The sequence below is a fragment of the Arachis stenosperma genome, chromosome 6 (assembly GCF_014773155.1).
Source record: "Arachis stenosperma cultivar V10309 chromosome 6, arast.V10309.gnm1.PFL2, whole genome shotgun sequence".
Taxonomy (NCBI): domain Eukaryota; kingdom Viridiplantae; phylum Streptophyta; class Magnoliopsida; order Fabales; family Fabaceae; genus Arachis; species Arachis stenosperma.
The window spans coordinates 7,639,778-7,666,402 of NC_080382.1; the positions used below are offsets into that span (position 1 = coordinate 7,639,778).

Genomic DNA, 26,625 nt, shown 5'->3' on the forward strand with positions numbered 1-26,625 from the left:
ATATACTATCTCATTGCTAGCCATAAAAATTGAGTTAATACTGTGTTTGAACATTGATGGAACCACTGGGATTTTGAAACAAGCAATGTCACTATCATTGGCTACACATAGACAGAGTTAGTGGGGCATTATGATTTATGATCAAAGAAACGAGGAAGCAGGGTCAAGCTTATGCAGTAAAATGAGTGATCACTATAGTGATTAGTGATTTGCTAGAATGGTTTGGAATGAAGACACTTCTAAACTATCTTAGCACCATCTTTGAGCTTAGTGGAAGCTGCTTTTCTTGTGGATGGTTGAGTCTTACATTGTAATCATCACACAAAACTGACCACTCCGTTTGGGGAGTAGAATCGCACTCTGATGCAGCAAGTTGACTCCACAAGTGAGGATTTGCCAACCTTTCATTGTTATTGATAGTCTCGGGTTAGTTTATAAGATCTGGTTGTATGGACATTCTCTCATGTTTTTAGCTAATAATACACATTTCGTTATTCTCAATGGAAACATTTGTGTAGACTACGACAACTCTCCTGTTAAGATCAACGTTGTTATTATTGTACATTGACACCATTGAAACTACTAAGCTATTCTAGTGACTTCTACATTGTTTGACTAGGATATGACTCAGAGAAAACACGTTACTTGAATTTGCAATGCATGTTGGGCAAATCAAATCTGTTTATAAGTGAAAAATGTAGTCATTAAGATCCCCATGATAGTAGATACTAGATAGAAGGGACTTAAAAGTTAAAACTCTTCACAGTTGAACATTTGAATGTCTTCACGAACAAGACAGTACTTGTCTCTTCTTGAAACAATGATATTCAAAGCACTTGCTTTTGTCCCAAGATAATCGAGACAACAGAATTGTAATCAGAACTAACTAACATGGAGAGCATAACTAAGTCTGCCACCCCATCATTGTATCCACAAATATATAACACATGACATTTTGGTCTTCTATTCGATGTTACAATCTGCTGTTGTACATGAAAACACGGTCGGTGTTCCTCTGAATACCCATCAAGCATTGGGTAAAATATTTGAGTACCGATATATATCTCAATCTGTTTTTACAAAGACACCGAAAATACAACAAAGATAGGCAAATGGAACATATTTCATAGAACAACATAAATAGAGGAAACACGGAGTAGCATTCATATGTGGACCGCAGATGCAATTTTGTTCCATTTTATGATCTTTTTATCACAAGCCGAGAAACGGGCATTGCTTCCTCGCATACTCTGGAATCAATTTCACCAATACCTCCGCTGGAACCCCCTTCAGTTCTGGTGCACAAGCAGAAAATAAACCCAAACAATCAGCCAGAACTATTGATGGCAATAAAGTCACAAAAACAATGACATTATTTGAATTATTATCATACCATGAGCTTTGAAATTGAATAATGGTGGAAGGAAACGACCATTTGGTAAGCGAGCATTTGGATCACGAAGTTCATCAAAGAAAGGATGGGTCAAGGCATCTAACTGCACCAGTTATAGACAAAATAAGAACCCACTATAAAACTTAAGAGGACGGGAGACAACCATGACTAATTAGATTAGAAACTATAGAACTGCCATACAGTTTGTGGACCATTACATAATAATGGAGAGTACTAGTTCCAGATTAGGATACAATTCCAGAACTATTAGGCCTGCTAAGAAATCATATACTCACAGCTGAGCAACGCAGATTAGGTGAGTATTGTAGTAGTCTTGAGACCAAATCAACAGCTTCTGGAGGCATGCGCTTATGGAATATCTGGTAGTAGCAAATCAATAAATTTATGTTACGATGTGTGCTAAACAAGAGTAGTTAACAGATATTTTGGTGTGGTTAGCAATATTATTTTATAAAACAGAAGCTATTGAATCTACCTTATGCCATGGATGTGCTTTAATCTGTGGGAATTTAAATTCTGTATAGTTAGGGTTCATGCACTTAATCTCTTCCCTCGTTGGAGTGCCCAGAACCTATTGAAACAACAAATGGAACATTTATTTACATGTCATGGCAAATCAGCAAGGCTACTCAACAGTGACAGTTCTTTATCAATTGCATGATATGATGTTACAAGTTACAGCTTTAGTTAACATAACCCATCCAAGTCTACCAATTTCAAAGGATTCAATGCAAATTAGGAAAAAATAGCAGCATTAACAAACAACCAAAAAAATTAGAAAGATTACTTTGATGATCTCAACAAGTTGATCAACTCCACTCTCACCAGGGAACAAAGGCTGGAAAAGGAAAAATAAATTTTGTTATTATAGATGCCAAATGAAAAATAAAAAGAACTCCAATCAATTGATACTAACCTGTCCAAGCAGAAGCTCAGCCAATACGCAACCAACAGACCAAACATCAATAGCTGTGGTATATTCAGTGGCTCCAAATATAAGCTCAGGTGCTCTATAGTATCTAGAACATATGTATGATATATTTGGTTCACCTTTTACCTGTCAAAAGATCAGACCAACAAAGTAAATGTAAACTGTTGTAAATAGGACAGCTGATGAAGCTCTAAGGTGAATGTTGAAGGAGAAAAAACACATAAAAAACGTACCAAGACTTTTGCACTCCCAAAGTCACATAATTTAACCTGGTGGGTATGTGGATTGACCTGGACAGAAAAGCTTTCAGTCAGCAATAATAGAGTTTGAGATGGAAATAACCCACTTTTGCTACAGCAAACACTGTGAGAACTGAAACACAAGTGAGAAAAATATAATCAATGAGAAGATATGGTAAATAACACTCATACTAATAGATTTTGAGGCTTGATATCCCGATGGCAGACTCCAATGCAGCGATGTATATAAGAGAGTGCCCTAAAGATCTGCAGTATAATAAGAAAACCAATAACACTTCAGAATAGAGCTTACTACAGGAAGGAGAACACATGATCTCGAAATAGAAAATAAAAAACCCTTGCCCAAACTAAAATGCAATGAAATGAGTATACTGCTATTTTTAACAAGTAATTCAACTTTGTGAACTGGTATCCATGAGTCAATCAATTGTAGGAAGCAGCAACTTTCAGCAAAGTGAAGATTGAGAATTAACACCTTTTGTGTCAACTGACCTTATTAAAAAGATTGTTTGATTTTAGGTGTCATCCACTTTTCTTTTAAGTAAGGCATAATAAACATTTTCACAATATATATGACCATAATTATGCTGAAGAAAATGCCAACTCAAATGGAATGGATTTGAAAGGAAAGTATTGCAGAGATCAGGCTTCTAAATTCCTTTTTATGTTCATAATAATATTTAAATACTAAATACATTTCATTTAACTAGTTGCAACTTGTTCATCAAGATGAGATTATGATTTATTAAAAAGAACAAAAAAATAAGAACCGGGGTAGCATGCTTTTAAGATTCATCATTAATGTTCAATGCATGCTCCAAAACTTGAGCAAAATCAAGGTATAGAACTCTAGAAAATAATCTATAACATTAACAGTTTAAGACAGATATTCCTCAGTATACAACTGATAAAGGGATCACAATTACGCATACCTGGTACGTATAGAGTTTCACATATATTAGTGGCATCCTTTGGCTCAACTTGTTGTAATGTTTGATCACACGGCTAACTGTTTCAGGAACATACTCTAGTACCAAATTAAGGTATAGTTCATCCTTTTCAGTGGTTGAAAAGAAACAATGCTTCAAAGAGACAACATTTGGGTGGTCAAGCAGACGCATTGTCTGAAGCTCCCGATTCTTATACCTCTTATCTTGAAGAACCTTTTTGATAGCTACAGTTTCACCAGTCTCCAAGCATTTAGCCTACACAATTACAAAGGCCAAAATAAATAAATAAATAAATAAAATCAGCATCAGAGGCACATTGACATTGCATCTGAAAGGTCAAACGATACATCATCCAGTACACAGTATAGGAATCAGCACCTGGAAGACAACCCCAAATGATCCATGCCCAACAACCCGCTCTGCCATGTAACTTATAGTCTGAAACATTAAGAATTAAGAAAGGTGTTCAATTAATCTACCGCAATAAATGAGCATTTATGTTAAAAATGGAATAATAATTTACAAATACACTTAAATGAAACAAAACAAAATAAAAATGTTTGGGAGACAATAAAAATCAGTATAAATCAGCCCAAAGTTACCTTATTTTGCATTCATGATTCATTAATTACCGTTGTAATAGGTAATATTAGACGAAATAAGTGTGTAATAATAGATGTTACATGCATGAAATTATGAATGTTAGATTAAATGAGATAACTTTAGATTATTGTCTCACTAGTATTGCCGAGAAAATGTTTTGAGAGACAATGTTACCTTATTTTGCATTTCTTAATCACCACTTACCTTATTTTGTATTCTTTAATTACTGCTAGAATAATTGAGTAATTTCAGATGTAACAAGGGTGTAATTATATATATATATATATATATGAAATTATGGATGTTAGTTAAATAAGATAAGTTTGGGTTATTGTCTCCTTAGCATTTTCAAAATAAAAGATGAAGATGAAAATAAAACCCTAATATATGATATATTAACTATATCTATATCCTAACGTATGGGAGAGGATATTTACCAATGACAAAGCACAACATAAACATGTTGAAGACAGCACACAGTTGTGCTATTCACTGTATAAAAATTCAAGTCAGCATGCAGTACAGCTGGCATAATAACCAAATCTTGAGGATAACACACTTTTGATTTTAAGGATAAACAGAATAAATTAAATTAAATCTCATGCAAATCCCCACACTCCTCGTCACAACATCTATAAAAGACAAGATAGGGGAAAATAACATATTCAAAAAAAATAAGGTCCCCAAATGAATTAAATTGTTTATATACTAGCCTACATCATCCAAGCACCATGTCAACACAGCAAGTGAGACAATAAACTAGTTATCAGCTAGATTATTTAAAGCATTCCACAGATATATCAGGGGAAAAAGATAGAAGGAGAAGATGTACCTGCTTTGGTTGACCATTTCTACCACCAATAGTAGTTACAATGATATGGCCGGTCTCCGTTCCATTGCCATCAACAACTGTAGCTTCCATTTCCTGCAAGATGAACCAAACCATAAAGAACTAAACTCTGAAACTTTAAAACACAAAACACAAAAAGAAAAGGGATATTGTGCCAAGAAATTAACAGAGTGTAGTGGCATACCTTATCATCCCTAATTTTCATATCGTTCATCTCTTCCGGCAATCTATCAACGCCGCCACCTGATTCTCTCACGCCTGATGTTGGTGCCATACCAACAGACGCCATATTCAGGTTCTTCCCTCACTTCCTTGCAACTTCTTCAACAGCTCAAAACTCACTCATCTGCCTTCTAGAATCAACAGCAACAAAATTATCTTTTTTAATTTTTAATCAAAGCAAAACTAAATAAATGAGCATGAAACTGAAGCAAAAACAGTAAAGTACCACCTTCTACGCACAGAAAACCTAAGTCCAAAAATACATGAAAACAATAAATGCAATTTTTTCCTTCATTTTCCCATTGAGTGAACTTCAAAGATCCATCCGTAGGAATCACAAATCCAACGAAAAACACCTCGTCGCAACACCCGCCAAAAAAATTACAAAATTTAAAAAAATTCCCCAAAAATGAAAAAGAGATCCTAATAGCAGAACGGAGGTGGAAAACCCGATCCGAGTGCAGAAAAATTAATTAAGAGAAGTATTGCGACTTCAGCTCAGGGAAAAAGCAAAAGATAGAAGTTATATCGGTTAGAGGATCGAAAGTAGAATTGAGGAAAGTAAATGGCATAAAAGCAAAAAATGAAACAAGTAATAAGAAAGAGGAAGGAAATATAAATAGATAATAGAATATAAAATATACCTTGGGAAGCATAAGCATAAGCATAAGCATATTATGTTATGTAATGAAAATGAAAATGAAAATGAAGATGAAAAGCGAAGGAGGTTTGGTTGTGAGGTGGGTTAGATCGAAGAAGGTGACAGACAGGTTCGTTGGTTGGTTCTCTTTAGTTTTATGTTTATGAAATTTGTGTGTGAGAGACTGTGCATTTTGCAAGAAAGACAAATAGTGTTTCTGCTTTACTGTGTGGTCTACTAACTACTATACATCTAAGACCAATACATCCATTCCTCAGTCAAACCACAAACTCTACCTTCTTTTTTTATTTAGTTATTTTGCTTCTTAATTTCATATATTTAATATGAATTTAATTTTAATATATTAATACTATAAAATATTTTATATAATTTTTTAATAATATTTATTTTTTTAAATAATTATTTATATAGTTAATATAAATTATAGTTATTTTTATTGATATAATATTATATAATTGAATATATATGTAATGTTATTTTATACAAATAGTATATTAAAATTAAATTTTATCTAATATATTTAAAATATAAAAATATTATATTTTTAATAATTTTAGTAAAATATGTCATTAGAACATATATTAATAATTTTTTTATTATTATGGAATAAATACTAATCTTTAGTGTTTACTATTCACACATCCGACAATAATTAAGACATAAATTTGTATTATGTATATTAAATAATTTAATTAAATATATTAAATTATTTTAAAAAAAATTAATTATTATTTTTTACATAAAAATATTTTTATATAAATAATTATTCTTTTAAAAGACTATGTGATTTTTAATAAACAGATAAAAATAAAATTATTATTTATTATTTATTTTTTGAGACATTCATTTAAAACCATCTTTTTATGGATTAAATAGTTTTACACTTTGTGAATGATTAGAGATTAATTTTGTAAGAAATTGAATTATCCTTAAAAATATAAACAGAAATCCAGTTCGCTATATATACTTATTATTTTTCTTTTCTTGGATATATGCAATCATGCATTGCCATTTACGGATGGAAAAATTATTAATTACAAAAGTAAAAAATATCTGCGACAAGCATGGCAACTCTCTTTGACTGTTCAAACTGATACATTTAATTTTTTTGGTTTATCCTATCCCCGGTTAACCCGGATATTAATTGTTTCTGGCAGTTTAGGCCAACTGTTCTTTCTTTTTGGGATTAAACTGTTATGACTTTAACTAAAAGCTTAAGATGGAACCAAACAAACAACTAAATCTATCCGGGTTTTTACTCTTCTCTAGATCGTTAAACAAAGAAAAAGCATGTGATAATATGTGATCTAACACAACTCTGAATAATAATTTGAAATGAAAATTTTGATTGTTGTAGACCTATGTTATTTGCAGAGTTACCTATGATAGCAGTCAATTCCATGGGACCCTAATGGGATTGAGGCAACCCACCCCATCCCAGCACGCATCTGAGACGAGATCAGATGAGATATTGGTTTTTTCATCCCAGCCATCCCAACTGGTATTGTGGCAGGATCTCGGTCAAATTTCAACTTTTCTCGGCAAATCCTGCTGAGATCTTATGTGGATGCTGAAATCCGGTTTTTTCCTATAAACAATATCCACGATGGATTTAAAAGAGGTATATGCGTATTTTTACTGTCCTTTTTTAGTCTGCGACTTTTCAGTTACTAAAATTACTTTCACTCTCATGTATATATAACATTAAGAGAAATCCTAAATTTCTCTTCTGCCTCTCTTCTTAAAACAAGTGGTAAATCTCAACTCTTAAGTGGTTTTCTCCTTTACAATTTAATAATTTCATGAAATGACACCAAGTTATCAACAAAAATCGACACATTTTTGTTTTTCTATTTCAATTTGATTGTAGATTCATTCTAAGAGGAGGAGCAAACTTGAGCACCAGAAGTTGCAAGACTTTGTTTTTGTCAAATATAACCGAGCTCTGAAACAGAGATTTGATTGTAAAGATGGAATAGATCCTATTGTTCTTTGTAACGTTGATGCTGATAATGAGTGTATGATAGGACAAAATGGTATTTGATTATTGAATTTTTTGACTTGCGGGCATAGTTTTTTATTGCAATGACGGTTCATGGAGGAAAGCCAAAAATCCACCATAGTATTATAGCAGATGGATGAACTTAAAATGTAGTACATTATAAATAAATTCTAATCAATATAAGCAATTTTTTAAGCATAAAGTATGTAATTAATTCAGCAAATTCAACAAATAAACGTGACATTAAGACATAAAATACCAAAACAGATAAGATATAGAGCTTAATATCTATTCTCTTGTGTAAAAAAAATTTGTATTTTTTGAATCATTTATCCAAAATTTCAAATGCTAAAACTTTAAACTAAGTACTTCTATATCTAAAAATCTAAATACAAAATAACTTATTCATAAGTTGCTATTAATAAAAATCGTTATATTTTAAACTCTTCTTTCGAAAAAACTTATTTAAAAAATTTACCCAAACTAGACCTAAGGTTTAATTGTGAACTTAATTACAAAAATATTTGTTCATCTAATATTTTTTCTTTATAATATATAATAAACTAACATATGAAACACGTCTAAAACTGAGATCCAGAAAAAAAAAATTTTATCTTTTCAAAATCTATTGACAAAATTTCATCAAAATTGTTCATTTTTAAATATGAAACTCTACAAAGATTCTTTACAAGAAAACTACACCAAATGTAATATTATGTACTAAGTAAATACTTCGAATATTATTATTATTATTTATGGACTAGATTATAAGCCTCTCGTGACAGTCAACTTGTAGGCTGCAACTGACATTATGTGATTTTGGAACTTAAAAGTGTCACCATAATTTTGGCGAGGCTCAATTTTATAGAAATAGAGGGCATGTGTGTGTTATGCTTGGATATGAATTTATGGGGGACTAGACATATATGTAGGATAATTTTTTATCAGGGTAATATGAAAGAACTCGGACAGCGCGTGTTTTTTGACTTTATATTTTTTAATAACAAATCGCACGGTCCGATTTGTTTGGTAATTGAGGTAAAATTTCGGATAGTTGAAATCGGACCATACGAATTTGTAACTAAGGAATGCGAATGCAAATCGCACGATCTGAGTTCGTAGCTGAGAGTTTGAATTGGGAAACATTGAACTCGGAACCTCTGTTTTGTGGAACGGTTAAGACGAAATCGGATGGTCCAAATTCACTTTTTTTTTGTTCAAGTTAACCTAGTCGTAGGGTGCGAGTTCCTTAAAGATGGTGATATAAAAGTGTGAAGTGAACTAGTGGGAGCTTAGTTGCGTCTTCCTCCTTCTTGAACGGCTGCTTCTTCTGTTTCTTCTATCTAGTTTTTTCAGTTTTGATTTTGAAAATGTAGTAGCTAAGGCTAAGGTTATGCTTCTTTTGTGGTGAGTGAAAAAAATGAGTGACAGAGTATTACTAAAAATATACTATTTTGGTCAGATTTTGTTACAAACGACTGAAGGAGTAAAATTTATTTGTGAAAACCCACTAGATGTTGTTATTCCTTTTATTATCTCTTTTGAAGAGTTCAAAGGTGTGAACCCAAGCAACTGGCTAAAAGAAGTTCCATCACTTGTTTCAAACTGTGACATACCCCAATATTGTTGCTGTACTGGAAATGATGGGGTGAACTGTGTCTGAGGTAGATACTCAGTTAAGAACTTAGGTTGTTCTTGTGGAGGCGGATTTGGAGGTGATATATGTGGCTCGTGCTCTTCATTGTCCTCATCCATATCCTGACTACCCTTATCGGTATCATGATTACCCTCATCCATATCCTCATTACCCGCATCCATGTCCTGGTTACCTTCATCATTCTTTTCACCCACAAGATTCGACAAGGCTAAGCGGTCCCCATATTTTGATCGATACCAGTTCATGTAAGTATCCAATGGATGCTGTGAAGGCATGGGAAGCTCAGAAAGAACGTAGTGATACATGTTTGTCCAATGCATCACCCAAATTGAATGAGTCGGTGCCGTGGCCCAGTTAAGATTCTTAGGACCAGTCAGAACCTCTCCATGCGCCTTATCCAAATTCTGCTCCTGAGTAGGTACTCCCTGAACGAAACCGAACTGTCGCCTGACCCTATCGGTGGCATGCCACTCGATACATTCAAATGACACCAATAGAACTGTAACGCTCCAGACAACCGATTGCATGTAGAGTTCAGCAGGAATTATGTTCGGATCCACACGATCCACAGCATAGGCAACCCAGACAAACTGGAAAAATAAAAGAAACTCATGATTACAACCCACAATTCAAATAACAATAACAATGAATCATAGTTTTGTCGAAGCCCATAACCCCGAAACTAATACTTCTTTAATTAAAACACACCTAGCCTTCCTGAAGTTTATCAAAGGCCTTCCTAAAGTGAGCTAGCTTCAGATATCTATATCGTCGGTCACCACGCTCCCAGTTACGCCACCTAATATGATGTTCTCAATTAGCTCAACTGAATCTTAAATATCAAGAAACGGGTACATTGTAACATAATATTACATGTTTTCTAGTGGAAAACTGCGGGGTTCTCTTTGAAGCGGCGATAGATATGGCAATCGGATCCAAGCACAACCGAGCAGAAGTGTTAGAGGACCATCTATTTCTTTACAGTTATAACGAGATGCCCTGCATAACGCCCTGTAAAGGTGTGCTAGGCATGCCGAGCCCCAACTATAGTGTCCAATATTGACAAAACCACGAAGCAATGGTAGAAATTTCCAGTTCACACCTGTCCCAGACTTATGCCCAAACAGGATCGTCCCGATCAGCAACATAATGTGGCACCTCACATACCTCTATATACTGATTTCATCAGTCAATTCTAAATTCTCTTTTAGATTCCGCAGCCAGGTTAGTTTTATGCAGCTTGATCTACAGTCCTCTTTATGCGGTGCAACCCCAAATTGAAGTAAACACTCTGCCTCGATGGCTTCAAAACTACTCATTGTCATCCCTGTAACTGAAAGACCATCTGTGGGAAGACCAAGAATTAGAGCCACATCTTCAAGAGTCACAGCACATTTACCAATGAGAAGGTGAAACGTATGTGTGTCTGGGTGCCAACGTTCAATTAGAGCATTTACCAATGCTTTCTGACACTGCACTATCCCAATCTGAGACACATGATAGAACCCGGTAATTCATAAATTCTCCTCCACCCTATCGTTGTATCGATCCGAAAGAACTGGGTGGTTACATGTCAACATTCTTAATTTCTACAAAAAAAAATATAACAAATTACTAGTCATATAATTAACAATTACTAACTTACCATCATCAATCATTTTACTGAATCCTTATATAACTAATTCTTCTAACTTCTAAAATTATTTAATTAATCCTTAAAATTATTCATAACTGCAAATAAAATTCATTACTAATACATTTATTCTTAATCAAAATTCTCAACAATATTACAACATCTAAAATAATATCTAATATTAATTACTCATTTGTTAAACATTTTTTTCTCAATAATAAAAAATATTAACAATCAGTATATGCCATCATTCATATTCTAACAACTGTAATAATTAACTTGCTAATAATAATAATTACTATAATTAAAAAACTTTAAACATTGTCATAATAAAAAATCTAACATGCCTTAATTAAAATAATCCTATTAATCATTCAACATTAACACTTTCTCACAATAACAATAACAATAACAATAACATTTAAATTCATCGATAACAGTTATAGTTAATTTTTTAAAAAAACATTTAAATATGATTAACTTACACATAATTATACTAAAAATTAATAAAAAAATTAAAAAAATAACATTCTCTACTGAATAATCATTCTATTTAGTTCTTTTTTTATTACAGCCGAAAACTACATATCAATAATAATAACGCATTCTTAATAATAATAATATTTCTAATTAAAAATCTGTAAAAAAAATTTTAAAAAATCTAACAAATATTGAAAAATTAGTCATAATATTCTATTTTTATATTCTTCAACTACATTTCTAACAACAATCATAATAATTAAATTCTTAATATTAATAATTATAAACATAAAAAAAACTTATAAAATTTTAAAAAATTTATAAAAAACTTACATAATCAGGATCACTGAGATAATGAATAATATAAAACTCAGATCGATCAACATCTTTAACTTTATATTTTTTGGACATAATTGTTTCTCCTCCATCATGCAAAACTCAGCTTCACATAAAGAAAGAAGAAAGTGACTCAAGGTGAGAGTGAAATGTGAGAGATGTATTTTGTTATCGGATGGTGAGAGAGGGTTAAAGGTCTTTGTTTGTGTTTTAGGGGCATCCTTCGGAAATCAACAAGAGAGCGACGCGTGTGGAGTGTGGCATTCAACTCGGACCGTGCGATTGGTGTGATTGCAAATCGGACGGTCTGTGAATTTTATAGAACTCGAAAGGTTCGAATTGAAAACTGGTCTGAACCAAATGTAAGCTACTCGGACCGTGCGTGTTATGCTTAAAATTCGAAGAGTCTGAGTTGTCTCCTTGACACCACAATTTTATGAAGCACTCTCTACCCTTGTATCAAAATCCTACACTTTCTATGCATCCATATGTAAATTAAAAAGCGTTGTACTTATATCATCTTAAACTAAATAAGAAGTTAGTTAAAATATATTTTTAGAATAAATATTAATATTAATAATTTGACCATAACCTTAAGAAACACATTTTAATTAGGCCATAAAGTGGTGTCATTTCAGGGATTGAGTCAATGAAACTAGGACCAGGACTGGATTTCAAACCGGTCAAGACTGATTCTCAACTCTCAAGCCAGATCAACCTGTAACTGTTTCTTCGGGTTTCCAATCTGACACACTTTCTAAATTTTGGGTCAAACAAACTGAGTCTTCTGAAATATTGATTCTGCCAAAACAAAAGTGTGCGAGTTCCTGATTGCTCAATTTTATTGGAAGACGCTGGTTACAAGGCCACAAACAGCATTAGCTATGTATTAAACGATACATCGCCGTTTACCAATGCGATATATTTGAATTTATGTTGACCAGGAAAGAGGGAAACAACTCATCATCATCTGAGCGGAAGCCACAGTATAGTAAATTATACAAAAAGAAAGAAAATGACTTGCACTCTTACACCTCTCTCCATTCATAAATGATATTCCATAGTCCATCCATTAAATTACTAGTGCATTTTTAAACACTTCTTTTTAATCACGTTAATTTTCCAAAGTAATATCCTGGGATCTTGTCCAAATAAACAATTATATAAGGGGTGCTGTCTGCGGTGGCCACTCCAGTGTGGTGGCTATGATGGCTAGTGCGTGATTTTTATGAGAGTTTGATATTTAGAAAAGTATTATTTTATTGATCGTATTTATGACTCTATTACACTCAAGTAAATGTGTTAACTAAACTGGATAAATATGTTAATTCTTTTTTTTTGATAATTAATGTATTAATTTTATACGATCTAAAAATGTGTATTTCTACAATGAGGGAATATGTATTAATTTAAAATTAATTTTTTTAAACAATTTAATTTTGATTCTAATTTTTAATTATAACATTAATATTTTTTGTAATAAATATTTAAAATTAGAAAAATCAAAATATAAATTAAAAAAATAAATAGTAAAAATTTAAAATTAAAAAAAAATCTAAAAAATATGTATATAATAATAATATTTTTTTATTGAAATTATATTATTTTGTTAATTTTATTTTCTATAAAACAAAAAAGTAGAACAAACAGAGAATGAGAAAAAATGGAGAAAAAGATAAAAATGAAGAATAAGAGTGAGAATTTGTTAATTTTAGAAGAAAAAATTTTATTTTAATTGTAATAAAAAATATCGGATGAAATATTTTGATTTGTCAAATTATTAATATAAAATATAAATTATATATAGAGTGAAAATGGTAGGGAGAAATAAAAAAATTGAGAGAGGTAGATGAGAAAATTTAGGAAGGGGGTTTATTAATTTTGGAGAAAAATATTTTCTCTCAATTTTAGTAAGAGGGTATTATGTGACACATTTGGTTATTAAATTAGATAGTAATATATGATACATAATATAGGTATATTTCAATTTCAATTCTAATATTTTAATTTTAATTAAATGTAAATAAAAAATGTCATGTTGCACATTTTGATTGTCAAATTCGTAATTAGTCATTGATAATGATATAGATAGAGTAGTTGAAAGAATGAGAGAGATAGAAAAAGGAAGAAAGAAAAAGGAAAAACTCTTTAATTTTAAAAGAAAAGATTTGATTTCAATTATAATGAGGGAATAACATATGACAAATTTTAGTTATAAAATTAGTAGAAAGAAAAAAAAAATTCTTTAATTTTAAAAAAAAAATTTGATTTTAATTATAATAAAAAAGTGTCATATAACATATTTTAGTTGTAAAATTAATAAAAAAAAAGTGAGAATTTTTTAATTAAAAAAATTAATTTAATTTTAATTACAATGAAAAAGTAACATGTAATATATTTTAGTTATAAAATTAATAAGATATAATAAATTTTCAAACGGGCATAAGTTAATATATCGAGATTGTCGTAATATCATGTTTAATCATTTTTTCTCATTTAATCACTCTAATAGATAATGTCACATGTTAACTCTCAATTGAAGAGTCAATATATAGTCACCAATAGCCACCTTAAATGGAGCCACCAGAGACGTGGCCTACATAAGGTTCTAGACAATGTAATCATTTTAACATGCAACTTAGGTGTTGATAAAAAAATCAATTTTCCTATAAAAAAAAAGGCAGAAAGAGAGAGAAGAGAGAAGAGAGAAGGGGAGGGGGGTGGTTTCCAATCCTTACGGCAGAATAAATAATGATCGTGGCCAAACAAAATTCAAGATTTTGCATACTGATTTCACATGTCATCTATTCTCTCTGTCTACTTTCTTTCTCTACAATGAAAGAATAACAACTAAGGAAATATAAGACACAAAATGATAACTTATCTCACAAGGAAAAATAAGGGAAAACAGTCTTTTTTTTCCCATCTATATATCAAGACAGGAAAGAACGTTTGATTTAATCACTATTGTAGAGTTCATCTAATCAACACACATCTCAGGGCGAACAAACAGTTCAAAGTCCAAAGTTACCCTTCTCACGAGTTACGACCAATCCACCAAGTCCACAATCCCTGCTTCACGATGCACCCGGAAGGCTAGAATCGATTTATTCCCGACGGAGAAAGGAATAGTCCTCGCTTTTGAGATAGATAAAGATCCTAACAGAAACCAATGCATATATATATAGCCAAGCTGTCAAAGAGGGTTCAACAAAACACACAGGAATTTTCACTTTAAGAACCACAAACACATTTTACTGGCAAATATGCATTAATATATCAAACAGGTAAAACTTAGTGTCCATTGACTGCCCTAATAAAACTCACCAGATGCAACTAAAATTTCCAACTAAAAGATTGCAGTTAGTACCTACCCATACATTAATGTCATTGCTGAACTTGTCGTGATATCTGTAGCATCCAATCCGAATAACCATTATTACCGCCCATCTGGTCCTCAACAAGGTTTGTAAGAAGAAGGAATCCTTCTCTGGGCTGTTCACCTTGCCTCACAAGGTAGCACAGCTGGTAGTATGCACGATCTGCGTTTCTGAATTTCTCAAGTACCCTCATCAGCCCCCTTGACATTTCATTATCATGCTCACTGAGTGTAGCCTGTTCATTTAAGAAGACCAAAATAGATAGCACATGCACACATGCACCAAATGGATTACAAATTGTTTAGCCAGAAAAATAACGGAGCAACAAGTATATCTACTCTACTACATTTTGATACTAAGATTGAGTACAAAGAAGTGAAAAAGTATTCACAAGGTTAGGAACCATCATATATAAAAATCAAATTCAAAATATAAACTTGGTATAGATAAATTCAAACATAAAATATACTTTCCAAATCAAATACACATCTAAGAATTGGCGAGAATTCATAATCAATAGTTGATGAATTAAAAGGAAACAACCAAAGTTTATACTTTTTGTTTTTTTTGGGGGGGGGGGGGGGGGGGGGGGGGGGGTGTGTTCAAAAAGATTGAGGAAGCTGCTCCAACTGACAACAACCTACAATAAAGCCTTATTCTCTCTAGCCCTGTCCTCCCCTACCTTAAAAAGCAAATAATATGAATTTATTGTCGTGCAGAAGGAGTATTCGATACCTTTGATAATTCTGCTGCAAAGTCTGCCCCAAGTAAATTTCTAGCTATCTCAGGGGAAACCCCCTTGCCAAACCATAAAATGAACCGGAAGCCATCATCATATATATAAAGGCCCCTAGAATCCAAGTTCTCCATGGTCAAGGCTAACCTTCTCTCAATACTTTTCAGGTCCACCTAGAGACCACACAAGAAGAGATAATTCAAGAATAGGATAACTAAGCCATTTTATTGGTAAAGTTTGAAAGGCAATATGCATACTTTCAGGAGATATTCATCAAGTCGAATCAAACTAGGATAGAGAAGTTTCAACAGTCTTTTTATTGGTAGAACCATCATTGTGTGCCCTGCAGCACATCTTTCATCCAGGGGAGCATCACCAAACCCTCCGCGAAGAGCCATTGATCTACAAAGAGCTAATCCATACAACATTAAGAACTTCAAAGACTCAGGATATATCATTCTGTTGGCCAAGCGATGTTGCACGGCATAAAGGTTTCGATATTCCTTCAGGGCTTTCACAATTTTTAGTTGCACAGCAGTTCGTGCATCTTCTAGTTTTTGGGATAATGTTTTCTCAATAGCTGCAAACAAAAAGGAAGTGTTTAGAAGGATGGAAGAAATTGTGATACATGATTGCATATGATCTCACTAGTAAATATGTATTTACCATACCAAGCCTACTAAACAGGGATACAATAGCACCGGTATCAGCCAAACGATACATCTCTCCCAAGTCTGTAACAACTGGAACTGCCATTGTGTGTACTCTGATACGCCTTTCTCCACAAGATGCTGTATATCTATGTTGTTGTTAAGGATGCAACCTGTCTTTTAAAAATTTTATATTCTAATCATCACTAATTTATCGAAGTTAACTCAATATCAGGCAAGGAGACATCTAAATAGTGAGGAGCAAATAATAGAAAAAGAAAGCAATGATAACATAATTTGAATGTCTTTCAAAAAGTATATATTGTTTCATGTGCAAAGAAAAGAATGCATAAACACTTTAGAAATATATCTAACTTCTTAAAGACATTATCTCAAATAGAGATAATCATCATATGGGGAAATAACTGAAAAATACTCGAATGGCTAAAAACTATAATTAATAACAAAATATCTTCAAGAATGGTTGAAGGATACAGCAATGCAACTTGGAAATACATTGTCTGAGTTGTCAATAATGTCTCCTCAAGAGATAACTGCATGGCGAAGGCTTTATCACAGTCTACAGCTGGGAGTGCTAACAAATCAGTGGACCTTAGCATAAAGTTTCCATGATAAGTTGTGAAGCGAACACCTACAAACAGAGATAATTATCAGGTAGTGTGTATTCATTTTGTGTGACACAGCAACAACAAAACCAAAGCCTTATCCCTCAGTCGGTTACATGAAAAGCTAAGATTTTCAAAACATAATCAATGCACATACCTTTTGCACATCTAATACGCATTACAGCTTCCCATGCGGTTTCTCTAGTAAGGTCTCTTCTTAACTCATGTCTCAATTTCTCCCCATGAATTGCTGATTGGAAAGCAGGATAGTAATACACTTGACCAGCAGTATACTTCGCCAAAGTTCCTAGATAGAGGGTAAAGTATAAATATATCATACACAATGTCATATATAAGATCATTAGGATGCAAATAAGTGCTTAGAAGATCAGTCATGCTAAGAGAATCAAATCTAACAATTATGGGGAAACAAAAGGTGCTTATATTATGTACAGATAATAACCACCCATCAATGGATATTGGATATTTTGGTAACTCTGACTAAGCATTTCACATATATTCAGTGGTCAAAATGGAGGGATGAACTAATTTCACACACGTGTAGTGTGCAGATCAAGTCTGCTCAACATGATATACTCAAATACTTAATTTGGAAAGTTACAAAAAATACCCCAAAAAATATTTTCAAGAGCATGAGGCCAAAGCTCCTTTTTTTTTGGTTTCGGGAGAGAGAGAGAGAGAAGAGGGGGGGGTCAGTGGGTGGGCAAAACATCATAAAAGAATGCTAGGCTAACAAAGAACCATCATACATATCAGTTTAAGCTTTAAAGTCTTCTAATCCAAAGCATCGAGTTTAGATTTCTTCAAGACTATAGTATGTTAATGAACTTAGAAGAGATAGTAAAAATTTACCTAAGGAGGCTATGTCAGTGTACTTATCACTGAATGCATACACGTTTGTTGATATTTGGAATTTAGAAAACTCAGCAGCCATTTGCTTATAAAATGGATCTTCAGGCAATCTCAACACATGTTCTTTGTCTGTCCCATAAACACGAGAATCATCTCCACGTAATTTCAAACGGCCAACACCAAGAGATGGAAGTGTGTTTTGAAAAATAAGCAATTTCCCTCCAAGTTGACTCTGCAGAAGAGGAATAAAAAGACCATCAAAAATTAAAGCATATAAAATATAATTATTGAATATATGGGAACAAGTGTACTGAAAGTAAACATTCCAAGCTGATGGCATTCCCTTGGGCCATAGAGTTTTGTAGAGAATGGAAGGGAACGACAAATTAAGAATGAAAGGATCAGGAGGAGAATGAAATACAACATGATAATAATAGGGCTTGTTCAAAAAGTTTAATAAGAGAAGAGAAAGGAATTGCGTATCAGTCAATATCTAACTGCATACTTTAGAGGAACACCTCCCTCCCTTGCCTTTCCATTCTCTCTTCTGAATTACTCCCAAACAAATTACTTAGTTGAACCAGCGCATTATATGCCATTTCCACCTTTGCCATCCTAAGGTTACATAAGCAAAGTAACCTCACCTTCCCCCACCCTCCCCCAAAAAAAAAAAAAAAAAAAAATCTGCATGTAACTTGCTTCTCAAATTTATATGTTGTATCTGTTTTATTAAGTGAGTTTCTAGTAGGTTAGTTGCCCAAATTGGAACTTGAAAGTTGAAACCAAGCAAGAAACTATATTCCAATTCTAGGGAATTGACCATGAGAATTAATCTCGCAAATTAAGTGTAATATTTTCCACATCAACAGCATAAATACTAAATAGAATATAGAATATGGTTGCTACTTATAAGGAAAACAAATATTCAAGATTCACCGTTGAATGTTGAGAAGGAAATAACATACCATAACCATAAATACAGCCTTGAGAGCAGGACCAAAAGCTGATTCCACATTAGCATTGTCCTGGAACATGGATGGTAAACTATCTAGGAAGGTTTCAACCACACTTCTTGATTCAGACAAGTTAACTAGAAGATCATCTGGCAGTGGAACAAATACATCGTCCAGATCTGAGACTACTAACATCTGTGGCTGAGTCAGGGATGACTGCAAACACATAATATAGAATTACTAATATAAATTTTGGCAGCTACGGTGAACGTGAAGATATGTCATTATTCATAACATTAATGATATTGCAAACCTTCATATTGTAAAAATGTATAGTGCTGTCAAAAGTTGCAAACCCTATCTGTGTTCGTGGAAAGCCAGGCAGCTCATCTAAGCATGACTTGATTGTTTCAGCAACAATCTGCATTAAGAACAATAAAATTGAACAACGAGATCTCAAGTACATTTGGTAAACACATCCAAAATGCAGCATGAAGCTGAAATCTTTTTTTTTTTTTTCTTTTTCCTTTTTAATGTTTCAAGTGATTATGGAACAATGGCTGTTTAGATAAGAAAAAAAACTTGTTTAACTTTGTGACTTCTTCAACCCAAAGTTTCCATTTACAAATTTGATTATAAAAAATTTACTGCTTGTTTAACATTCTACCATTGCATATAGCCATTGTAACATCCACATAAAACTTGATCTGTCAGACTTACGTTTGGATAGCATTCCCACTTCCCAAAATAAATCCCATTCCTCTAGAAGTATTTCTACACGAAATTAATCTAGAGAAAACTGATCTATAGTTGCAGGACACACCCAACGATCACCAAAATACAAATAAAGTAAGTCATAAATATCAAATAAATACATAACTGAAAACCACAGAACAATTCAGAAACAGAAGTTATGCAGTTCAAGCTATAGATTGCACCAGAAATAAACTGCTCACCTGAATCATGCCACTTCTAACAGCAGATATCGAAACATCGATGAGGAAGAAATAAACTGGGGGCATAGGAGGCCGCACCATATACTCAGCAGGAGCAACAAATTCTACAGTACCCTTTGTAAGCTCAGGTCGTTGATCCAAATCAACTCTTTTGCCAGTGGCATCTAATTGTGCGTAATATTCACTAGGAACTGTACATGAGACTCAATGTATTAACATCATAAGACAGATAGTATTCAGCCAATTGCAATATACAAGATGTATTTGTTGTAAACAAGTAACTACCATCACAGAAATTCTTCATCAGGCATGCAGACACCAGTCTAGTTTCACATTATATCTCAGCTGTGCTCAAGGTATCATGATAATAATAGTAATAACTTATTCAACAGAACATATTGTGTCCAAAAACTTTGAAACCAAAGTTTGCAACCATAGCACTGACACCACACTACGTGACACTTATAAAGGAAAAACATGATAAGTATATGCCAAACATCAAATAGAATTCAAACAATGGATTTTCAGAGTGACTAAAAAGATCATTTCTCATCATCAAAATGTGTTTGTCTGAAATTTTGATCACTTTCAAATAACATCTCATATCTGCTTAGCAGAGACTTACTCCGTCCATTATTTCTTCTATAAACCTTCTAATTTTCAAAGGAAATGAAGAGACAATGGAAGTAAAAAGTACCATCATTAAGTAACGTGCAGACATTGCAGCGGAATTTTCTTCCAGCTTCTGTAAATGTCATATATGGATTAACATATGTGCGACATCTTCTACAGCGTACAACACTAGCAGGAGCAAAACTAACTACAGACAACTCCTCCTGAAAACAATGAACAGTGATGAACTAAGGAAAATAACAACATTACCAGTGTGTTGCAGCTCATCAAACAAGTAAAAAGGCACTAACCCCTTCCGGAGGTTCTGCGAGTGGACATACAACTGCTCCAAGAGGCAGATGCCACCTTGAAGCTAAGGATTGGGAGCTAGGAACTGCACTTGTTGTGAGTCTTAGATATCTGGGATGGCAGTTCATAGGATACATGGCATCCAAATTCTTCGGCTCCACATCACCATCCAACGGCCTGGGAAGTTCACTGGAATCAAACAATGGATCCATTGTTCCAGGACGAGTTTGCACTGTAAGGGAATTGAAGTCTTCTGCCAAGCCCTGAATGCCACCAATAGGGGGACCAGATCCTGGCGGCTGCATGCCTAGAGGAGCAGCCACTGCGGGCGATGGAGCATAACCTCCTGGCTGAGGCAAAAAGGGAGAAGACACTGGTGGTGGGGGAGGTCCATAATTTCCTTGACTCGGGGGGAAAGAGGAATGTGCAGGTGGAGGTTGCTGCATGCGGGCATATCCAGGAAAAGGCGGCTGATATGTAGGTGTAGGGGGAGGCACATTTGAGCCCATAGGTGCAGGACTGATACTCTGTGGGGGTGACCCCATTTGAACAAAAGGGGTCTGAGGCTGTGGAGGTGATGGAAAAGATGGTGGTTGACTTCCAGATTGCTGGATGGGCGGTGGCCCCACAAATGGAGCACGCTGCTGCGGAGGCACTTGACCTGATGAGGAAAACGGTGGGGGTGGAAAGCGCTGGAAAGTCCCAGCAGCAGGCGGGGCATTGGCCGATGGAGGCTGAGAAGGAGGCACTGATGGGTCATTGAACGTGCCTGGCGGTGCAGGTCTAAAACCAGGCACGCCTGGTCTAACTGGAGGTCCTGAAGATGAAAACAGCGAGGATGCCTGAGGAGGAGGAGGCATAGCAGTAGGTCTGAAAGAAGGAGGCTCTGATCCAGCCACAGGCCCGGTTGATGAAAAAGGTGTGGCAGTCTGCGGACCGGCGGCAAAAGGCAAAGAAGTAGGTCTTGCAGGGAAGCCCGGACGACCGGGATTTTCAGTCCCCATAGATAAACAGCACAATCCAATCCAATTCAATCAAAACCAATCTAATATAATCTAATCTAATCTAATCCAACCCAATCCAATCCAATCCAATCCCTTTGGCTTTAAACTCGATCAAAAGCTTTGTTCCATCACCAACCCTGCCACAGAAAGAATGCAATTCGACATGTGTAATAGCAGATAAAGAGAAGCAACCGAATGCATTCCAATTGAGAGCTCAAAACTAACTTCAAATAATAGCCAAAAGCAGCAGAAGCTGTAGGACAAAATTAAATCGATAATTGGTGCAGGTAAATTGGATTTGAGAAGAGTGATTGATCAGTAGTCAGAGTTTGTTTCCCTGTATTTATTGTAAAGTGTGTGTGTTCGAGAGAGAGAGATCGGGAAACCAATCGAGATCGCAAGAGAAAAGAAAGAAGGGATACACATACTCACCGAGTTCACGATTCGGATCGGAGAGGCAGAGACAGAGGCTGTTTGGAATTCAATAATAGTAATATTCAATTCTCGAGCACTGCCCTTCTTTTCTAACTCTTCCCTTTTCTGAGCGTGATGCGAGTGCGACCATCACACCACCATCTCACAGTCCTTCCATCCTTCTCCTCGCCCTTTTTTATTTTTTATTATTTATTTTTTTCTGTCAGTGACAACCAGACCTGGGTCCTTCTATTTTTCTGTTAGCCCTTTTATCTTGGGCCTTACAACAGAGACCCAACAACAAAAACAAATAATATTAGTAAAATCACGCTGACCAAAAAAATAAATGTTTTATCATAAAATTATTAAATTAGTTAAACGTGCATAAATTTTTCGCTCTTCTAAGGTACACTAGTCTTACCCGCCCTTTATTTTACTGGGAACTACAGAAATAGAAATTACAAACTAAAATTGGTCACAGCAGATTCCTACCAAGACAAGACAGCAGTCATCGGCATTCAACGTTCACCAAACCCCTCCATATTGCTTCCAACGACCATCTACTCAGATTTCAGAATAAATTGATTGTATCAACTTCTTCATCATCATAATCATCATCGTCACTGCTACATGGCTAGGAAGAAGATCAGAGAGTACCAATCCAAGAGGCTCCTCAAGGATCACCTAAGCCGACTCGCTTCCATTAACCTCGAAATTCAATCTGCTCAGGTAACCTCAATTTCCTTTTCTTTCCTTTCCTTTCCTTTCATCTCTTTCTCACTCTCATCGCATCCATATAGGTGACGGAGTCAACGGACTTCACTGAGTTGACTAACCAACACCCATGGCTTTCCTCTACAAAATTGGTGGTCAAGCCTGACATGCTCTTCGGCAAGCGCGGTAAGAGTGGCCTCGTCGCTCTCAATTTGGACATTGCTCAAGTCGCCGATTTTGTCAAAGCACGCCTCGGCGTTGAGGTTGACATCGCTGGTTGCAAGGCACCTATCACCACTTTCATTGTTGAACCCTTTGTTCCACATGATCAAGAATTCTATCTCTCCATTGTTTCCGAACGCCTCGGCTCTGCCATCAGCTTCTCTGATTCTGGCGGCATCGAAATTGAGGAGAACTGGGATAAGGTACTGCTCAGTACCCTCTTCTACACTTGAATTCTGAATTGCTATTTCATTATCCTCATATATATCTGATACTTATTGTATGTATATGTATATAGGTTAAGACTATATTCCTTCCAACAGAGAAACCTATGACTCCGGAGGCGTGTGCGCCGCTGATTGCTACACTTCCTTTGGAGGTCAGTGTTTCAATTAGCACTTATGAGAACTTTGTAGCATGTTAACTATTCCTAGAAATAAAAATTATATTTATATTATGCAACGCATGTTTGCAAATGCTTATTCTGCTTCTAATTCTCAGATTCGGGGCACAATTGGCAAATTCATAATCGGTGTGTTTGCTGTCTTTCAAGGTATGCAATTTACAAGCTAGAAAAACTAGTCAATTTGCATGTTACTTTACTCATCAATAATGCATATCATGGTTGTTCATTTAAATATAATTTTCAGGTCTAGCTCTAACGTTTTTTCCTCCCAATTCTCCTTTTCTTAGACTTGGACTTCAGTTTCCTAGAGATGAATCCATTTACACTGGTGAATGACAAGCCATATCCACTGGATATGAGAGGGGAATTGGATGACACTGCTGCATTCAAGAACTTCAACAAGTATAGTCCTTTGAATTTGATATTGATGTTTGAAATATTTTAATTTTGAATTCAAAGCAAATAAGGCAATTCATTAAAACAACTGGCTGATTCCAATATATATTCTTGTTCATTCAGGTGGGGTAATATAGAGTTTCCATTGCCTTTTGGAAGAGTTCTGAGCCCCACAGAAAGCTTCATTCATTCCTTGGATGAGAAGGTACTTCGATTTTATCTGCATAGTTAATATAATATCAACATAGGCAAATCATATGTAAGAGGGAATGAAGGTTTCTAATTTTGTAAGCCTCTGCACCACAACAAGAAACTCTCGCAGCACCTAGGAATCCTTTCACAAACCTCATCTGGATGTTAAAGGAGATGACTTGACGACTTGACTGTCTCTGCAGATCACTATTCCGAAATATGGTTGCTAGAGTTTATAATTTGCTGAAAACTAGCCTTTCATGCTTGTTTCAGAATCTGAAGTTTTTAACATGTTCAGGTGTTTTTTTTTTTTCTTTTTGACTCAAAAAGCTCAACCAATTGTTTGATCAACAAGACATTTGACCATAAATACTTAAATTTTACTTACCGACCTCTCTTGTCAGTTTAGTGTACATGTTAGTTGCAGCATTTCATTTAGATCTAGAACCTTGATGTCTTACACCTTACACTTCCCTTATTTTTATCGTAGCCTTTTTTCAGAAGTTACTTCTCTGTTTCAATTCTTTTTGGCAGACAAGTGCATCTTTGAAGTTTACTATATTGAACCCAAAAGGACGCATTTGGACAATGGTAGCTGGAGGCGGTGCAAGTGTTATATATGCCGATACTGTAATTTGCAATTTTTGTGGATTTATCTCAATTTGGCTGCAAAATTTGAACAAAGTCAACCTAAAACAGTTATTTTAACAGGTTGACTCTTAGTAGTTATTTTGGGGACTAATATACTCTTTATTTACTAGGTTGGAGATTTAGGTTACGCATCAGAGCTTGGAAACTATGCTGAGTATAGTGGAGCTCCAAATAAGGAGGAGGTGTTACAGTATGCAAGAGTTGTAATTGATGTAAATATCATAATTCAATAGATTTCTTTTGACTGTGGCTTAAGTTTGGTGAATTTATATGTTGGGATCGACAATGACTTAACCTCTAAAGTTGTGTTCTTGACTGTGTTGGGTTCTTTTTACTGTTGCAGTGTGCCACTGCTGAGCCCGATGGCCGTAAGAGAGCCCTTCTTATTGGAGGTGGCATTGCAAACTTCACTGATGTTGCCGCCACGTTTAGTGGGATTATTCGAGCCCTGAAAGAGAAGGTATGTTGTTGGTATGTGTATCCTTACTCCGCTTCAAGCTGTTATTTTAGAGTTATAAATTGGTGTTCCCATGACTTTTCAGGAAACAAAGCTTAAAGCTGCAAGAATGCACATTTATGTCAGAAGAGGAGGTCCAAATTATCAGGCTGGTTTAGCGAAGATGCGTGCACTGGGGGAGGAACTGGGACTACCGATTCAGGTAGGAATGCAACAATCTTTCCATAAATCTTGCATTATGATTTGATGAAAACGTAAATTACAGGATACAGTCTAGCACAGACAGTCCCTCATTTTCTTATAAGTTTTGAACTAAAAAGCTTGTTTGGAAACTATTTAAGATGAGAAAAGAATTCTATTTTTTTTTTTAAAAAAAGAATTCATTTCTATTTGAAACTCAATTCCATGATTTGGAATGACTATAATATATTTATAGAATAGAATTCAAGTTTGAAGAGTATGAGAGTTGATTTGGAAATCATACCCATTTTGGTCTGATTTACAAATGAAGAAAAAATGAGAATTGGAATTCTCAAAGGAATTCAAATAATTCATTTTTAGTTGTTCCAAAACTAGAAAAATAATTCAACTCTTGAGTGAATTCTAATTCTTAACATTCCAAACAAGCTTATGAAAACGTATATTATAGGATAGAATGGATTGCCAACAAAGTACAAAGCTTCTTCCTGTCCTTTGTTGTGTGTGTGTGTGTGATTGAAGTAGTGTTTTGGTTTCAGGTTTATGGACCAGAGGCTACAATGACTGGCATATGTAAACAGGCTATTGATTGCATAATCTCTGAAGCATAAAGCAGATACGTTTTGTCACCAAAAGCCAATATCAATGTGTTTCATTATTGAAACAAATTTGGTGGTATTTTGATGAATTTAAGTTTGTTTCGAAGAATAAATAGGATTGAAGAAAAGAGAAGAGAATCAATAGATGGTGCAAGCTTGAATTTGTACTCTCCTTAAAAGTAATCTGTGAAAAGAAAATTGTAAAATTTTGTGTTGTTATGATGGAGAGTCGTGCAGAGATATGCTAAGTTGATTTTAGTTTCTCCTTATGACCAGCC

General features: G+C 34.5%; 3 protein-coding genes across 8 annotated transcripts; 1 reads left to right on the forward strand and 2 right to left on the reverse strand.

The window, feature by feature from the left end:
* Positions 1-781: 781 nt before the first annotated feature.
* Positions 782-6,113, reverse strand: LOC130933479 (shaggy-related protein kinase alpha). 3 transcript variants are annotated; one of them, XM_057863116.1, is made up of 13 exons: positions 5,875-6,113; positions 5,193-5,358; positions 4,991-5,083; positions 3,934-3,993; positions 3,538-3,810; positions 2,777-2,851; positions 2,579-2,635; positions 2,331-2,471; positions 2,202-2,252; positions 1,890-1,985; positions 1,690-1,773; positions 1,394-1,496; positions 782-1,295 (listed from the first exon to the last, which is right to left on the reverse strand). In XM_057863116.1, the coding sequence occupies exons 2-13, from the start codon at positions 5,295-5,297 to the stop codon at positions 1,213-1,215; spliced, it is 1,221 nt and encodes a 406-aa protein (XP_057719099.1). In that variant the 5' UTR covers positions 5,298-5,358; positions 5,875-6,113; the 3' UTR covers positions 782-1,212. The 3 variants fall into 3 exon arrangements, with proteins under 3 accessions (XP_057719099.1, XP_057719098.1, XP_057719100.1); XM_057863115.1 differs by having other exon boundaries at positions 5,193-5,361; positions 5,875-6,107; XM_057863117.1 differs by lacking the exon at positions 5,875-6,113 and adding an exon at positions 5,460-5,785.
* An 8,620-nt stretch (positions 6,114-14,733) lies between these two features.
* On the reverse strand, positions 14,734-22,729 carry LOC130934965 (protein transport protein SEC24 A). Of its 4 annotated transcripts, none has more exons than XM_057864480.1 (14): positions 22,531-22,729; positions 21,097-22,235; positions 20,871-21,009; positions 20,174-20,364; positions 19,531-19,638; positions 19,230-19,433; positions 18,265-18,496; positions 17,549-17,698; positions 17,261-17,417; positions 16,787-16,914; positions 16,373-16,695; positions 16,115-16,288; positions 15,380-15,614; positions 14,734-15,158 (listed from the first exon to the last, which is right to left on the reverse strand). In XM_057864480.1, the coding sequence occupies exons 2-13, from the start codon at positions 22,096-22,098 to the stop codon at positions 15,387-15,389; spliced, it is 3,036 nt and encodes a 1,011-aa protein (XP_057720463.1). In that variant the 5' UTR covers positions 22,099-22,235; positions 22,531-22,729; the 3' UTR covers positions 14,734-15,158; positions 15,380-15,386. The 4 variants fall into 4 exon arrangements, with proteins under 4 accessions (XP_057720463.1, XP_057720464.1, XP_057720460.1 ...); XM_057864481.1 differs by having other exon boundaries at positions 14,734-15,192; XM_057864477.1 differs by having other exon boundaries at positions 15,374-15,614.
* Positions 22,730-22,950: 221 nt separating this feature from the next.
* LOC130935858 (ATP-citrate synthase alpha chain protein 2) lies at positions 22,951-26,566 on the forward strand. The gene is made up of 11 exons (XM_057865764.1): positions 22,951-23,241; positions 23,313-23,651; positions 23,747-23,827; positions 23,950-24,001; positions 24,142-24,256; positions 24,374-24,455; positions 24,977-25,072; positions 25,204-25,305; positions 25,437-25,553; positions 25,636-25,752; positions 26,288-26,566. Exons 1-11 carry the CDS (start codon positions 23,143-23,145, stop codon positions 26,357-26,359), a joined length of 1,272 nt encoding a protein of 423 aa, XP_057721747.1. The 5' UTR covers positions 22,951-23,142; the 3' UTR covers positions 26,360-26,566.
* Positions 26,567-26,625: the final 59 nt, after the last annotated feature.

Coding starts and splice junctions, on each gene's coding strand:
- LOC130933479 (XM_057863116.1), bottom strand. CDS start 5,297: ATGGCGTCTGTTGGTATGGCACCAACATCAGGCGTGAGAGAATCAGGT. Junction 1,986..2,201: donor AACTTGTTGAGATCATCAAA/GTAATCTTTCTA, acceptor TTGTTTCAATAG/GTTCTGGGCACTCCAACGAG. Junction 1,774..1,889: donor AAGCACATCCATGGCATAAG/GTAGATTCAATA, acceptor TGCTACTACCAG/ATATTCCATAAGCGCATGCC.
- LOC130934965 (XM_057864480.1), bottom strand. CDS start 22,098: ATGGGGACTGAAAATCCCGGTCGTCCGGGCTTCCCTGCAAGACCTACT. Junction 17,699..18,264: donor CACTGACATAGCCTCCTTAG/GTAAATTTTTAC, acceptor CCCTCTATCTAG/GAACTTTGGCGAAGTATACT. Junction 16,289..16,372: donor TTGATGAATATCTCCTGAAA/GTATGCATATTG, acceptor TGTGGTCTCTAG/GTGGACCTGAAAAGTATTGA.
- LOC130935858 (XM_057865764.1), top strand. CDS start 23,143: ATGGCTAGGAAGAAGATCAGAGAGTACCAATCCAAGAGGCTCCTCAAG. Junction 23,652..23,746: donor TTGAGGAGAACTGGGATAAG/GTACTGCTCAGT, acceptor ATATGTATATAG/GTTAAGACTATATTCCTTCC. Junction 24,002..24,141: donor TGTGTTTGCTGTCTTTCAAG/GTATGCAATTTA, acceptor TCCTTTTCTTAG/ACTTGGACTTCAGTTTCCTA.